General features: G+C 42.5%; 1 protein-coding gene across 2 annotated transcripts in view; it reads left to right on the top strand.

The window, feature by feature from the left end:
- Nucleotides 1-15756, top strand: part of DGKG (diacylglycerol kinase gamma) — a 107820-nt gene that overhangs the window by 66205 nt on the left and 25859 nt on the right. For both annotated transcript variants that reach the window (XM_066618899.1, XM_066618900.1), the window contains 2 exons: nt 3553-3617; nt 14796-14886. In XM_066618899.1, coding sequence (XP_066474996.1) covers nt 3553-3617; nt 14796-14886 — 156 coding nt within the window. The remainder of the gene's footprint in view (nt 1-3552; nt 3618-14795; nt 14887-15756) is intronic.

Raw genomic sequence — 15756 nt, 5'->3', positions numbered from 1 at the left:
GGTAGACCTAGTCTCTACTTCTAGATACCCTGGGTAGCTGGTAGACCTGGCCTCCACCAAGGAATCTTGAGGCAGAGGGCTTCACAGTGTGCCACTTATGAAGTGTCCCACTAGTGACATGCATGCCATAGGTTGGCAACCTTTGATCTAGAGCAGGGGTCTCCAAACATTTTGGCCAGAGGGCCACATCAAATATCTGGCATGGTGTTGAGGGCCAGAAAAAGAATTTAAATCTAAAATTTATATAAATAAATTAGAGATGGAACTTAGATGAGTGAATAAATGAATGAATGGGCTCATTCATTCAAACTCTCTGGCCCTTAGAATACCCTCCAGATGCAACCAGAACACAGCTCCAGTCATGTTCGGTCAAGTAGGCCAGAGGCTTTCAGGGGAGGCTTGGCCGCAGGCCGGATTGAGGCTGGCTATGGGCCACATCTGGCCCCCAGGCCGGGGTTTGAAGACCCATGATCTAGAGCAGGGGTGCCCAAACCCCGGCCCGGGGGCCACTTGCGGCCCTCGAGGCCTCTCAGTGCGGCCCTCAGGGAGTTCCCAGTCTTCAATGAGCCTCTGGCCCTCCGGAGATTTGTTGGAGCCCACACTGGCCCGATGCAACTGCTCTCAGTGTGAGGGTGACTGTTTGACCTCTCGCATGAGCTGTGGGATGAGGGCTCCCTCCACTGCTTGTTGTTTCACGTCTGTGATGCAGTAGCAGCAGCAAAAGAAAGGCCAGCCTTTCTTTGTGCAAGGCCTTTGTGCAAGACCTTCATTCATTCATATAAGTTCATCTTTAATATATTTATTTATGTAAACTTATGTAAATTTACTCAAATTTTAAATGTAAATTAATTATTTTCTTCCCCGGCCCCTGACACAGTGTCAGAGAGACGATGTGGCCCTCCTGCCAAAAACTTTGGACACCCCTGATCTAGAGTGATGATGATTCTAGATTTTCTCCAAAAAACATCAAGACTGTCATGGCTCTGGCAGCAGTTGAGATTCTTCTACCAAGCATACCAGATTCACTACCAAGTCCACTGCTCACCTGCCTGGGGGGGGGGGGCAGCTAGACAAGGGGAAACAAGCCCAGAAGGAGGGCAAGCCAAGGGGGCATTGTGCTCACACAAAGGGCCCCCCAAATTCTTATGCCCCATGACCCAGTGGACAATGATACAAACCCTGACCTTGGCTGCTGTTTGTTAAATTTATATCCTGCCTTTCCCATGCAGATGCAAATGCTCAAGGCAGATAGAATGAGGTATAAGGTTTTCTGTATGGGCAACAAAGTGCTGCAAGGAAGTTGTGGCATTTTCCCCCATTAACAAACTGTGCTCAGTCTGTACGGACTGGCCGTGGACTTGTCATGGACCTATGCTCATGAGTATTAAAAAATAGATATTAGCTCACTAGATGGTGCTGGACGTTTGCAGCATATTATTGAGCTCATATTTAGTACCTGGAAACATTTCTTCCCTAGCCTAAAGCATTCATTAGTAACTTGGAGAGGCCATCTTTGATCTCATGCCACTTTTTGCAAGAAATCTTCAAATGGTTGCTATTTAAACCGAAAAGGGAGCCATAGGACAACCCTGCATCAACAGTACCCAAAATGCTCTCGCAGGATGCTTCTATTCATTGCTTCGATTGGCAACAGTAGCAGACAAAAGAAAGTGCAAAGCAGTGAAAAGAAAGTACATCAGTAAAGAAATGTTTTGTGTTGCAAAGGATTTAGGGACACCATCGTTGTTCTGTGTAATGGTAGTTCATCACTGCCATGTATATGAGCACAAGCTGGTTGTGATGACCCACACCTGCAATTATGTGCTCATGCACGTTTCATGCAAATTGCATTGTCAAGGGCATGTCTGCCCTAATGAATAGTATCATGAAATGCGTGCTATTGAGAGTTACGAAGATTTCTTAATTGGGTGGAATGGAAACACAGTTAAATTTAAAACACAGTTAAAACACAGTTAAATTTCAGCAACATAAATGTTAGTATTATATCAATGCTAACACGGATCTTTCTGTTGCTTAAATTTAACTGTGTTTCCATTCCACCCAATTAAGAATTTTGCATAACTCTCAATGGTATGCATACTCCTGCGCTGATAGAAGTTGGTCCAATAAAAGATATCACTTTACCTGTGTTGTAGGGTTGCTAAGAAGCACCTCACAACAGCTGACTAGTTTAGTATTCTGACATGGTGGGAGAAACAGCTGATTAAAAAATATATATACCAAAGCATTTGTTTTAAAATTGTCTTGTGTTATATTAAGGTTCCATTTGTACGTGATTGATGATTGTCACAACTGTAGATCAGGCATGAACAGTGTGTGTGACAAATGGCTATAATTGATGTGCTGACCTCTTAAAATCTGCACCCCACAATTTATTACATTAAATGACTTCTAAATCATTTTTAAAGCTTTGCAGAAATCTTAAAGAAGATGACTCTAGTGTCATATGTGGCACCCAAGCCATAGATCCATTGTGCATTATAATCTGTTGCAGGGTGCTAGCAGAATAAGAGAAGTATATGAGCACTCTGTGATATTCTGGAAATCTCCATGCTGACAAGGTGCCTTTAAATACAGTATTGCCATTGATGATGACAAGCCTTTTCACCTCTGCAATCCAGGCTACCACATGCTACTTCCCATCTTCTCCCTCTTTATTTTTGGGCTGTGAAAAATGTGGGCCAGTAGCTATATCACTAACAGGAAGTTTTGGATTACAAATAGATCAGACCATGGGCTGGCAGAGGCCTTTCCTAGTGACACCTCTCCAGCCCATTACTGAGTTGTGGGTGATGAACAGCTTTCTAATCCCTAGATGGTGCAAAGCACATTCCTAAGGCTATGCAAACCCAGAGGCTGCAAGAGAGGCCCTGTGTTACTATTTTGACCTCTCCCCCCACCCCCCCCCCGCTATGGGATCATTCAGGCTATGCTTGCACAAACACAGCAGTCCTGTATCTGGGCACGTGACAGCTATGGAGGGTAACATGGTTGTCTGCAAACCACAAGACTGCTCAGAAGAAATCTTCATTGCTTTCTTAAGGAGCTCAACATTTTTAGAAAACATTCTTGTTTACATAATAGTCTCTTCTACTTCAAAGGCTAAAGACAGATTACATTGAATAATGTACATAGGCAAAATGGACCTTTGCCCAGCTGAAAGGCTGTCAATCTAAGGACCTGATGCTTTTCTTTACATGCACCTTAAGGCACACATTGGAAAGCAGTGACAAAATGGAGGAATAGCTCAGGGTTGAACTGATCAGATGCAATTCTAGCACATTAGGACCTACTTTGAGAGCCCTGAAACTTGATATCTAGTCATTCCAAAATGGAGGAGAACCATATTTTCTACATAGAGTAACTTTATAATCAGCTATCAGATCAATTGCCCTCACAGCTGCGTCCACAACTGAAGGGATAAAGCATAGCAAAATTTACAATCTCTTAAATTGTTAGCACCAGTCTTCGGTTTTTAGTCACGGAGAAGCCTCATTTACTTTTTCTCCCCTCCTTTCTTTCTCTTTATAGGATGCATCCATTGCACACAGGTTCCATATGATGAGGGAAAAGCATCCAGAGAAATTCAACAGCAGGTAAGGTCACTGTGGTGCAAAAAAGAAGTTACGGTGAATTTTGGGTACAATAAATCAATTTGCTTAGCTCTTGTTCTGCTTGGAAAGATCTTCCTTAATTGACAAGGAGATCACTAATACTGAAGTAACTATAGATAGTTCTTTCTCCGCTGCTGTGTTAATGTCAGGTGGAGCATACTTCTTCTTGGTAGGAATTTAGCTCTGTAGTCCTGTTAGGAAAATAGGCAACTGGAAAATGTATTTTCTCCAAACTGGAGGCACTGGCCAAACATTTTCTCCAACATGCCCGTACAAGGACACTGCATGATTGCATCAGATTCCTGCAAACCAAGGGTGTCCAACTTGCTCATGGATAGAGGCTCTGTACTGTGAACAGCTGCATAGCAGGAATAAATTGAAGCATTTCCAGTGTGGAAAAGCAATGGTGGGGGGGGGGACTTCTACTGATTTCTGCAGGAGTGGCTTCAGAAGCCACTTCCAGTTGCATAATTCTATCACTCTTGCCAACAGCAACCAACTCATTGGTGATTCTTCACTTACCTGTATTTGAGAATCGGATTTGAAAATTTGCATTACCTGGCCAGCTCTTCATAGACATTTCTTTACATCTTCAGTCTAATTCTACTTCAAAGTGACATTTTCTTGTCACACTGGAAACTGCAACAGAAAGAAACCGATTTCCCTCTATAGACTAATTTGTTACATCAGGCCCACAGCATGCAAACCTGGAGCAACAGCCTACATCGTTGTAGGATTTGTAACCACCACATCTTCCAGGTTGCAATATCTTAGTCTTTGCATGGAAGGCTGCTAGAATTTGGCTGTAAACCCAATTCCATTCATTCACACTTCATAATTACATACAAATTCCAGGGCCAGCAGGAACAGGCTATCAAGGCAAAGTGCAACATCAGGTTAGAACTAGCTCATGTTTCACTTGAAGTTCTTAAAAAACGGTGCAGCAATAGTAGGACACAGTCCCTAATGGCCTGTGGAAGAGGCATTTAGGGAAACACTCCAAGAATCCTTGTGTTCAGAAATGACTTTGTAAATGAACAGATCACCTCTGAAGTAAAGATCTCTCTCATCCTTTAAATGATACCTTAGGGAAAAGTCAGAATTTTCTCCAATTTTCTTTCTTTCGTTTCTTTTTTTTTTTTAACTATTCACATACCAGCTCTTTACAGCAGCATGTTTAGCCCAAATTGCAACATTCATATGATGCACAGATTGTCTGAATCATTTGGCATGTGCACAAACATGACTTCGCTGCATTCATCTGCAAGCCTACATGATGTGGGTTGAACATTACCAAAAACTGTTACAACTATGCACTGTGGTCCAAGCTGCAACAGAGGTTACTGGCCATATGCAGAGTGGTTGTATAGAACTCTGATGGACAATAGGTAGGAAAAATGTGACACTACTTCCCAAATTTCAAGTGAAAAATACCTGTCCATCATACTCCCAGACTGGGTATGTTTTCCATTAGCTTTCTATGGATTAAAGTTAAAACCCACAAATCTGCTGAAACTCACAGTGTGCCTTACGTCATTCGCAGAGTCTTCCAAGGGAGTTTATGAACAGACCTAGAGAGAGAGTTGTGAATATTCCTGTTGCTAAGGTTTCCCAGTGCCCTGCATGATGAAATATAGAAAATGACAAAGTTGTACTTGGAATATCAAAAATCTAAACTTACGTTAAAAAAACAAGATCCCAGAGAATGTTATCCCTAAATTTTGCAGATAAAAGTTCAGCAATATGGTGGAACTGTTATGAATTTCCACTATTCACTCTGTGTATTTTCTGCCTGTCCTGTCCTGTCTCCTGACCCCTTGCCTTTGGTTTCCTGTTCTAAACCCCATTTCTTTCAGCTGTCTTATTTTCTCCCCACCACAGAACTTAACCAGAAATACTTAAGGTCTTAACCAGAAATACTTAACGTCTTGCAGAAATTCATCTTTGCAAACATGATTGAAGTTTAAATGTAGGCTACATTACATAATTTAACCCCTGCTAACTGGGTAAGAGGCACTTTTTCAAGTGGGTGCTCCTCTTTTTTTAGCAGGGGGAGAGTAATTAGCCCACCTCACCCCAGCAGTGTCTTTTCTAGTGACTGTCTGCTGGTGTTCTTTTGCATCTTTTTAGATTGTGAGCCCTTTTGGGACAGGGAGCCACTAGTTGTTTGATTTTTCTCTGTAAACCGCTTTGTGAACTTTTAGTTGAAAAGCGGTATATAAATACTGTTAATAATAATGTTAATAATAATTTCTTCTGCATGGAGATCAGATTTTCTTGGTGAGGAATTTAGTTTGGTTAGTGCACACTGCTCTGGGGAGTTAGAACCCTCACAGATTAATTAATGTCTCCCCTAACATGAATGGCAAAATGTTACAGTTGGGTTTGGCACACATACATGAAGTCAACCCTTAAGAATGAGTACCAGATTCATGGAAGTACCAAGGACTGAACTGGCAACTATGTGCACAAATGCCTGAAAGCTCTTTCGCTATTACAACTGCTGTCCCCCTTTCCTCCACAAAATTCTTGGCCTCCAACCATTTTCCTAGCCCTCTTATAAAACCATCCTCTCTGGAGAGACACCCAATTGACATCTCTAGTCACTGTTTACTTTTAATATGTTTTCCCACCTCTTATTTGTGGCCTGTTCTGGTTAACCATGGATTTCCTCTCCAGCACCTGTGGACATTCAAGCCTGACCAACTGCCTACACAGTTCTGGTTCAGTGGCAATTTGGAAACTGACATTCTAACTGTGAGGAAGGATGGGGCGTTCAGGATAAGAGTGGTCACAAAGGGCTTGTACCATTGGTTTCAAACCATGTTTCTGGGAAGCCTGAGATTCTTTGTAAGTCTCCTCCGCCCCCCGCCCCCCAGGAGCAATAGCTTAGTAGTTATCACATTCTTTTGTTTGAGGGATCCTAGGTTCAATCCTGGCATCTCCAGTTGAAGGAACTCAGGTTGCAGAGCTGAGAAAAGGGCTGCTGCTTGAGACCTTGAAGAACTAGTGCCAATAAGCATAACTGGGACTGGAGGATGCACCAGTGACCTGAGTCAGATGAAGGCAACTTCATATGTTCTCATTGAGAATATCTGTATTGGTGAATAAGCTTCTCTTGAATATAGGTTACTTATTGCTATCTGTCTTTTCCTGCCATCTGTTTCGAGTGCACTCATGGCAGGCAACATAAGGCTCTACATAAGAACTGATCTGCATGTCCTGATGGTGTGCTTGAGATTGTGCCCCAGAATCTCCTGCAGTAGACCAATGGGGCCATGGCAGATGGTGAGGAATTTCTTGGCAGACAAGACTGTATGTAAAGTATTCCTTGAAAGTGACTGTGTTAGAAAAATATGCAGTGCCTTATCTGACAGTGACAAGAGCATTTATGGTTGAACTGAGCTTTCAAAAACTCAACTGAACCTGAGGAGGTCGTGGGTGAAATCACCTCACCTCTCTTGCATTTTCAGAATGGAGGTTACAAAATTAGGGGCGTTTTGACCATATTCAGGATAGGGCCTGAAACTCACAGACCCTCTTCCCAACACGAGTGCCAGTGGATATCTTGCCCCACTCTGAACATCACCAAAATGCCCCACTCCATTTTTGCAGCCTGTGAATGGAGCCACAAAATGGAAAGGTTACTTCAGTCTACCATCAAAACAAGTGCTTAAAGGCAAGAGCTATACCTTCTACCTGATGTTTGAACCCTTGTGGTGAGTTTTTTGAAAACCGAGTTTTGAAAACTTCATGTTTGTTGAAGTCTACCACGTGTATTATTTGAGTCACAGACTATTCCAAGTGAATTTATAAGATAGATAGAGAATTAGAGATGGAGCTTACAAAATGATTCTTGATCTGAGAACAGGGTTTGAAATTCCTGACACAAATTTCTGGGCTAAAGGCTTTTGTAAAGCTAGATATGGATGACAGGGTTTTTCAGAGAGTTGGAGGCAGCTTGAGAGATCACTACTCTTACATCCATCCCACTTTTGCCACCGGTACACACATCTTGCAGGGTTTTGTATTGTTTCAAAAATCTGCCAAATCTATTTGACCAGAGACAACAGTTCAACATTACAAATGAATGCATATACCATGAGGAGCAAAGCCTCTTACAAACTACTGTTGTTTCTTTCCAGCTTAAGAAATAACACAAATCATCTGTTCTGAGATGCTTTTCTTGCCATCGTCCTATTAGGTCAAGTTTGAGTTTCCCTTTATTTTAATGTAGCCCCGAGCTTTTCCCCTTCAATTCAGATCCAAGTGAACATCTCTTCTGAATGGCAAGTGTGTGTTTAAAATGGAGTAGAACTCCTCCCAATTCAGGGAAGAGTATGTACCAGGGAACCTGAACCCGGTAAGATGCACAATAATGAGGGCTGCCTTATTTAGTTCTGGAAATGTTTTTACACCTACAAGTGGATGGGAGCGGAACAGCTGCTGTTGCTGTGTTTGTAGCATTACACCAGTCTTTAAACCTTTGAAAGGTTTCTGAGGACTGAGTGAGAATTTTGGTCCAGGGAGTGAAATGCAGAAGTGATGGTACTTCCTGTAAACAAACTCTGTTAGGTTACCATGATCCCTGGGGCTGCAGTGAAGTCATCTTGGGCCAGATAGATGCTATCAGTTGTGTAATACAGAAAGAGGGAGCATGCAGGCAGGTTAGCATCCTAAGCAGGGGTGACAGGTACTCTCTCTTCCTAAGTAACTGCTCCTGGCCCTCTACCTCAATTCACACTCTTGCCAGTAAATTTTTTTTAAACCCTTATATCCCAAACACTGAATATGAAGAAACCCAGCTTCTCAACCAGGCCCTGAGGAATCTGGCCAGGATCTTGATCTAACTATGAGAAAAGAGGCTTCCTCACAAACTAGGGCTAAGTAATATTTTAAACATGTGGGTGAATCCTTGATATTCCCCACATTATTTTCTTTATAAAAAGAAACGCCCCATTTCTTGGCTCCCTGCAATTTCATCAAATTGTTCCCCCTCTTGGAGGCTTCTACAAATAGGTAGAAAGGTAAGGGGGTAAGGGGGCATCACAAAAGGTAAGGGGGCTAGGACTCCTCTGCCCCTCCGCAATTCAAGCACTCAGGGGATATCTTTGTAACTCTCCTATTCTCAGATCAAGAATCACTTTGTAAGCTCCATCTCCAATTCTGTTAGTATTGTTGAAGATTCTGCTTTACCTGCAGTCACATTTATTCTGCATTTACCCCAAACCCATTTATTTTAAAGCCAAGCTGTACTAGAAACACCTAATTGCCCTTCAGTATGCTATCATGTAATCAACAGTTCAAAACGGAGCTCAGCAACTGCAATATGTGAAAAAGCTATGTGCAAGGCCTTCCAGTTCATGTACATTCATGCACTGCAGACAAGATGCATCAACCCACCCACTCAGAGACAAAGAGCCCAATCCTAGTCCCCACCATCTAATGCTGTGCTGCTAGAGCATGCACTGCATGCCATGGTGTGGAGACAATCAGATGGCCAGCAAGAGGTAAGTAAAAAACTATTTTATTTGCCTCCCAATAGACTACCTGATCATGGATTTCCTAGGACCCACACCAGTAGTTTTGAGGAGAGGAAAGGTATGGGTTGGATCAGGCTGGAAAACCAGGGATAGAATCCTGTGCCTTTCTGCTACTGAGATCTACTCCCCACTCCTAGCCCTCTTCCCTCCCTGCTCTGAACTGCCCTCCCTCTGCCTGGGCCAGTGGAGCATCTGAGTGAATCTGGAGCATGCACAGAGCCACTAACCACTTCCATCAGCAACTCCGTTGTGTGCAGCAATGGTGCCACATTTGCTCCATCACAGGGCCATTTATGGAAGTGGTTTGATAGATTCACTGTTGTAAAGGGCCCATTGGATTGGGTCATTAATTTCTAGAAACCTTGGGGAGAGAGCTGAACCCTGGAGAATGCCAGTGTAAAATGTGTGGTGTAAAACTCATGAACATTTTAATAAGGGATCCATGAAGGCAAGAATAGGGGCAAACTAGTGATCTAGCAAGTATAAGAAAATAGAGACATAAAGAGCATTTATCATTCCCACCTTTTATTTGATAGTTTGCTAAGCCCCCTGAGTGCCCAAGAGAGCCTACTACAGCTAAGATCTGTTGTGCTGTGGATGCAAAGAGCTAGTGACAAGGGTTATCAGTAAAGTAAGCAGGAAGAAACAGTCAGTGTCCTGCTCAACTTCTCACAGATAAAGTTGAGAGCACTGGTCAAGGGGTCAAAGATAGCTTGTGCCAAGCTAATCACAAGCTCTTATACTCACACATGTTTTTTTACAAACCTGCTCCTGAGACATGTGCCTATGAGCATATCTAGCTGCTGTTTCACACATTTCTGATTCAAGCTGCGAGAAACAGCATAACTGCATCGCAAGCAGAGGTGGTCCATTCATGAGGTCAACTAAAACAGCATTCAAGAAGCAGGCTGGGGAAAGTGGCAAACTCAGCCACCCACCACCTTCCCATCTGTTCCACCCCAGGAAGGCCCACTGCCTTCCCTGACCTCCTCCCAAACCCAGTGTTAGAAGAGTGCCCTGCACACTAAAATTGGCAGTGAAAGAAAAGACGAGATGAACTCCAGAAAGCTGCCAAAAATGGAATTGAATATAAAAATGAGCCCCTGTAATCCCAATGCATTTTGATGAGATACCTTTTTCTGAGGCACAAAAAAAATGTCTTTCAACTATGTGGATTCCTACAAGTTGGGACCATCCAACTGTATTGGGCCTCCAGAAAATATTTTTATATTCAATTTCATAAATGAACAATTTCTGGGGTTGTCCTTTTCTTTGTTTGCTGGTTTGGGTGCAGCTCCTTTTCCCTTCATGTACATTAAACTTAGCAGTCATGCCAGTATGTATGGTCAGAAGAAGAATAAAGAAGAGGTGGACTTGTCAAAGGCCACAGATACATGCTACTATCTCCTTAGGCACATGCTGCTACATATTACACCAGGCAGACAAAGAACCTGCATGTGCAGCTCAAACCTCAGTTGGCCTCCCTCTAGCACTGAATCAATGGCTAATATGTGATCCTGAATAACTGAGCTGTTTTGTTCAGAAACATTTCTAGACCATGTTACATTAAATGTGGAGAAAACATTTGTTCCGTTCTGCTAAAGGCTTAGGGGACAACTTTCAGAGTTCCGGAAGGGAAACCATCACTCAGCACAGCTTTCAATGCTGCATCGAACCATCTCCTCCACACCAAGACAGACACACACCCACTTGCTCCAAGGCATATCTCTCTTATCCTTTCTGGCAAGAAATGTGAATAAAACATTCTGAAATCTGCCAAGTTATTTTTTAAAATGCAACAAATCACAACTGAGCAAGGTTGTGCAAATCATCACTGTTCCCTTCTCAGAATTTCAACCATGGCATTCTTGAACCCCTGGCGACAGCTCCAGCAATGTCGGGATAAGGCACATAGCAGGGCAAAAATAAATACTGCCTGACGTCTGTGTTTGCATTTAGTAAATCAACCTGTCTTCTGTGCCTTAGATGAATGTTTCTCGCTAACCCCAAGTCAATCTACAGTTTGCTGTTTCTCTCTGATTTACCTGTGTGGCTACAGCCAAACCCCTCATTTAGGCATTTAAAGAGGGGAAACAAGGTTGGTTGCCCTTGTTTCCAAGGACGCAGGCCAGGTTTGATCAGGTTTTGCATTCACTGCTGTAGACGTTTCAGGCTTTCATGACTTCCTTCCAAGTAAATAATACTTAACATTCAAATAGCATTTTCAGCGTGCACAAAGCTCTTCACATATATTATTCCAATGTTGTCCTTATAACAACCCTGTCAAATAAGCATTATCCCCATAGCTGGGGAGTTGAAGCTGTGCGGGAGGGCTCGCCTAAGGCCACCTAAGGCCACCATTACTAAAGTGATGACACTGCTGAAGCAATTATTTGGGGTCCTACTTATTCTGAATTACAGTCAAACAATAAATGTCTGTACCTATCCTTACCTAAAAGACTCATTCCTAAGGAAAAACAAATAATTAGCAACCTTGCTGAACCCATCCCACACTCGAATTCTTTGTGGCTTTTCTTTGCTGACTCATTTTTAATCAACTAGCTGTTCTAAGCATCACAGCATTGATTGTTTCCCTAGTCTATGTATGATTATCTGGCAAGGACACTGTGCTTCCATCTTTATTGAGTTCTGAAGTAGTGAGTTCAATCTCCTTCTCCAAGGCCAGATTTCACCCTAAAGGCTCAGCCTTGATCCTACACTGTTTCCTTAGATTGAGACATGTAATCTGTTTGCCCCTCCAAGCCCTCAGTCCCTTCACACAGCTAGCGGTAGACAGATTTCATGTTCCACTGCATGGTGAATTTTTTGCTTCAACACAGCAAACCACATAGATAGAATCAAATCAGAGCCTCACCATGAAGCTACCTGGAATAGCAATTTGGTGTGGCTGATATCTCAGTGGATCTCGGTATCCACTGATGTGACTCACCACTGATCTGACTCACCACTGATACTGGGGTCCACCTTTAAATGCCTTGTAACAAGGAAAAAAGCACCAAAATCCAATTTCCTACCTTTGTGCTGTTAAATCATTATAATTTCATTCCATTAGATTCCATTATTCACCACATCTAGTGGCTGAATGTGGTCTTGCATTTATGCCAATGCATTCTGGGATGACAGTGGAGGAACAAGAAACCTGGAAGTGGGTCTTTAAAGCTATTTTTCCACTGATTTGGAATCCACTAATTTTTTTTTTTTAATCCGCTGGAGGTTCTGGAATGGAAACCCAGAGGATAATGAGGCATGACCTGTTCGATCTTACTGTAACATAGTAATAAAATAACAATACAATCCTATATATGTCTACTTAGAAGTAAGTCTCATTAACAGGACTTACCCCCTGAGAGTGAGTATATGATTGCAGCCTTCAGCATATATAATATCAGGCAGAGTGGAAATAGCTTGAGCATCTGAACCAGAAACATTTAAGGAATTCTATAGTAGCATAGTATAGTGCCAATAAAGTCTTCGTTCAAGTTATTTCTGAGACCATTGTGAATAAGGCAAGGGAAGATCTTCCTGAGCTAACAAATATTATTCAAAGTGCACCTGTTTGAATCAGTTTGTTCCATGTTACTAGTTTATTCTCAATGCGTAGTGATGGATTACCCCAAATAGGAGAGCAAGCAGGAGGAACATACTCTTCATTCTATTGCTTGATCCCTCATGTCAGGTCCTCCTCCAAAAATGTTGCATAGATTTGAAATTTGGCAACATTTTCAGAATTTGAATTAAGATGTGTTGCTATTTCATTTTTGAAATTTGACTTTGTGTTATAGTTTTAACAAAAAGTCAGTCTTAAATTTTGTTGAAGTTTTTTAAGGTAACAACGTTAAGTATCCACTTAGCCACCATCAGCTCTTGAGAAGATAGACACCCTGCTGTTACTGCACCTGCTGTCTGTCTCTTCCGTCTCTGTGGTAGGAAAAGGAAGAAGCTATAATTCCTTCTGGGACAAGATATGTGCTGATGTCATCTGGATTTGAAAAGAAAGCTCAGCCCTCAGCATGGCCCACATCTTATGTTGCAATACTTCACCTCCCCCCCTCCAAAAAAACCCTGAAATATAAATGTCCTCAACACACACCAGCAAGTAGCTGCCACTGACCTATTATGGCTCTGACGCATTTCCCAAATTCTAAGTGATACACATAAGCCCAAGATCTTCTCTGCTTGAATAAACTTGATCACACTGAGTTTCTGGCATATATATCAAGGTGCCACATGGAAAGCGGCCTTTGTAGTACTTCCAGCTCAGCCAAAAGCAGGAATTTAGCCTAATAATTGCTTCCAACTTGGCAGCTAGCTCCAACCAGCTTAGTCTGAATGACCTCTGGGTAGTTTGGGGAGGGGATGTACCTCAGTGATGGAGCACGTGTTTTGTTGCTGAGGAGGTCACAGGGTTCCTCTCTGGCAGCAGTTCCAGGCTGGGATTGGAAGGATATCTGCTTTGAAACTCCGAAGAGACACCGCCAGCCAGTGTAGAAAATACTGACTTAAGCAGACCTTGGTCTGACTCCAGAGAAGCAGCTTCATAGGCACCAGAGAGCAGTCACCTCTCTTAGAATCTTCCCAGATTTTTAGTGTTATAGTGGCACTATACCTGTGTACTTATTACTGCTTCGTTGTGGGATATGTAATCTAGACACCATTCCTTGAAGTTATGATTCTGTTTAAGAAATACTGTAATCATATTTTTCCAGTATTGGATGCTGTACTATTGTATGATGTACCTACAGAGATGTTATTCTTTCTTTAGTCAGCATACTTATTCAGAATGTGGTTGAATGGTGACAAATGGCACCCTCCCTTCCACCCAGGCCATTTTGTAACATTTAAGTTTCGTCTGATTCTTTAGAGGCTGAGACATACTCCTCCACTCAGTCTGTCCCATGTAGGAGTGTCCATCTACCCCTTTAAAAGGAAGGCAAGCACCAGTTTGCTGTCCTATGACAGTGCTCCCCCACAAAAACACAGTTTCATTTGTCTTTTGTATTCCTTTTGTCTTTGAAAGCTATGCACACTCTGCCTCCAGTCCAGGAGTGCACATCTAAGCATTAAATGAATGAATTAAAACATTCATTTGGCTGTCACTCACAGCATGGCTAGCCTCTTGCAGTCTGTATAAGGACTGGAGATTGCACTCTTGTCTTTGAGCAGCAGATGGTTGGACCATTGTCTAAATGTTAATACTGGGGGAGCATGCACTCACTGGTTGCCTGGGAAAACTCCCTCAGTGCCCATCTTTATTTATGTACCTGGAGCCTTGGTACTCCGTGTATGTTTCAAACATATCTCAGTTCAATATACTTGGATCTTTTTCCAGCTCTTGGATTTTCCACCAGCCACCTTGCACAGGTCTTATGATACAACCTTGATACAAGCTTGATACACAAAGGTCCTGTTTTGAGGACGAGAAACATGTTCTTTGGTGGCTATTTCCAGTGGCAGTGTCATTGTCCTCTGCAATGCCGCACAACTTTTGCAGTAAACATGAGATTCAGCAAATAGTAGGCAGGGCAGTATATGAAGAAAAAATTTCTCCTGAATGTCTCCCACTATAATGCCCCCCTCTTTGTTTTCTTTATGCCAGGATGAAGAATAAGCTGTGGTATTTTGAATTTGGCACAACTGAAACCTTTGCTGCTACCTGCAAGAAGCTCCATGAATACGTAGAGATTGAGGTAAGTTTCCAGGAATCTTTGTACTGTTGCTCCTACTGGGGACTGTGGCTCTTCCTCATCACCCCGGGGATGGCAATGTTTTTGTCATTGTCCAGTAGATGCATGAATATTAGTGCAGATATGGGTACCCTCCCTCCCTTTCTTTCAAATGTTGTTTTGGAGCTGATTTCTTATCCACCTCATGAAAACTGCCAGAGATATATGATGATTCCATGTAGCAGTCATAACATATAAGCTGCTGCTGCCGCCGCCACCACCAAAAAGCATTTCCAGGAGCTTTAGCATGGCAGTCCTAATGTAAGATTGGTCCACAGTAGATTGGTCCACAGTAGAAGTTTTCCAGGTCTTCAAGGAGCAAGTTCAGTGCACCTTCTCTCTCAGCTAACTGGCACCTTTTCTGCTTCTGAATCAACTTCCTGAGAGTCTCCATGGGCAGACCAAGGAAATCAAGAGATCGGTACAGGTGGCTCAGTCCCCATTCCAAAAGGATCTAATTGCTATATTTCCAGCTGTGTGCTAAGGCACCCAACTAGGAGCAGTACAAACCCCCTCTGATCAAATACAAACACTCAGCACTTAGTTCTGATCCTGCTTGAGCCCTTTTGATATTCTTTTTGCTGAGATAATATATATCAGTACAGAAATAAAAGAATAAGTAATAGTTCATAAATAGTGCAGTATTAATTTTACACAATATTTTTGGTGGATGTCATAGCAGAAGTATACACAAAAGAGCTTCAGCACTAGGATTGTGCGGTGAGACCAAGTGATGTATTTAACACAGTTTAAGAGCCAAATCCTCCCCCACACACACACTACAGCATGCAGCTGTGCCAAAAAGGCATGCGCTGATGCCACGGGGGGGGTGTG

Source organism: Tiliqua scincoides, chromosome 3 (genome assembly GCF_035046505.1).
Source record: "Tiliqua scincoides isolate rTilSci1 chromosome 3, rTilSci1.hap2, whole genome shotgun sequence".
In the NCBI taxonomy this organism is placed as follows: domain Eukaryota; kingdom Metazoa; phylum Chordata; class Lepidosauria; order Squamata; family Scincidae; genus Tiliqua; species Tiliqua scincoides.
This window is presented reverse-complemented; position numbering and strand designations above follow the sequence as displayed.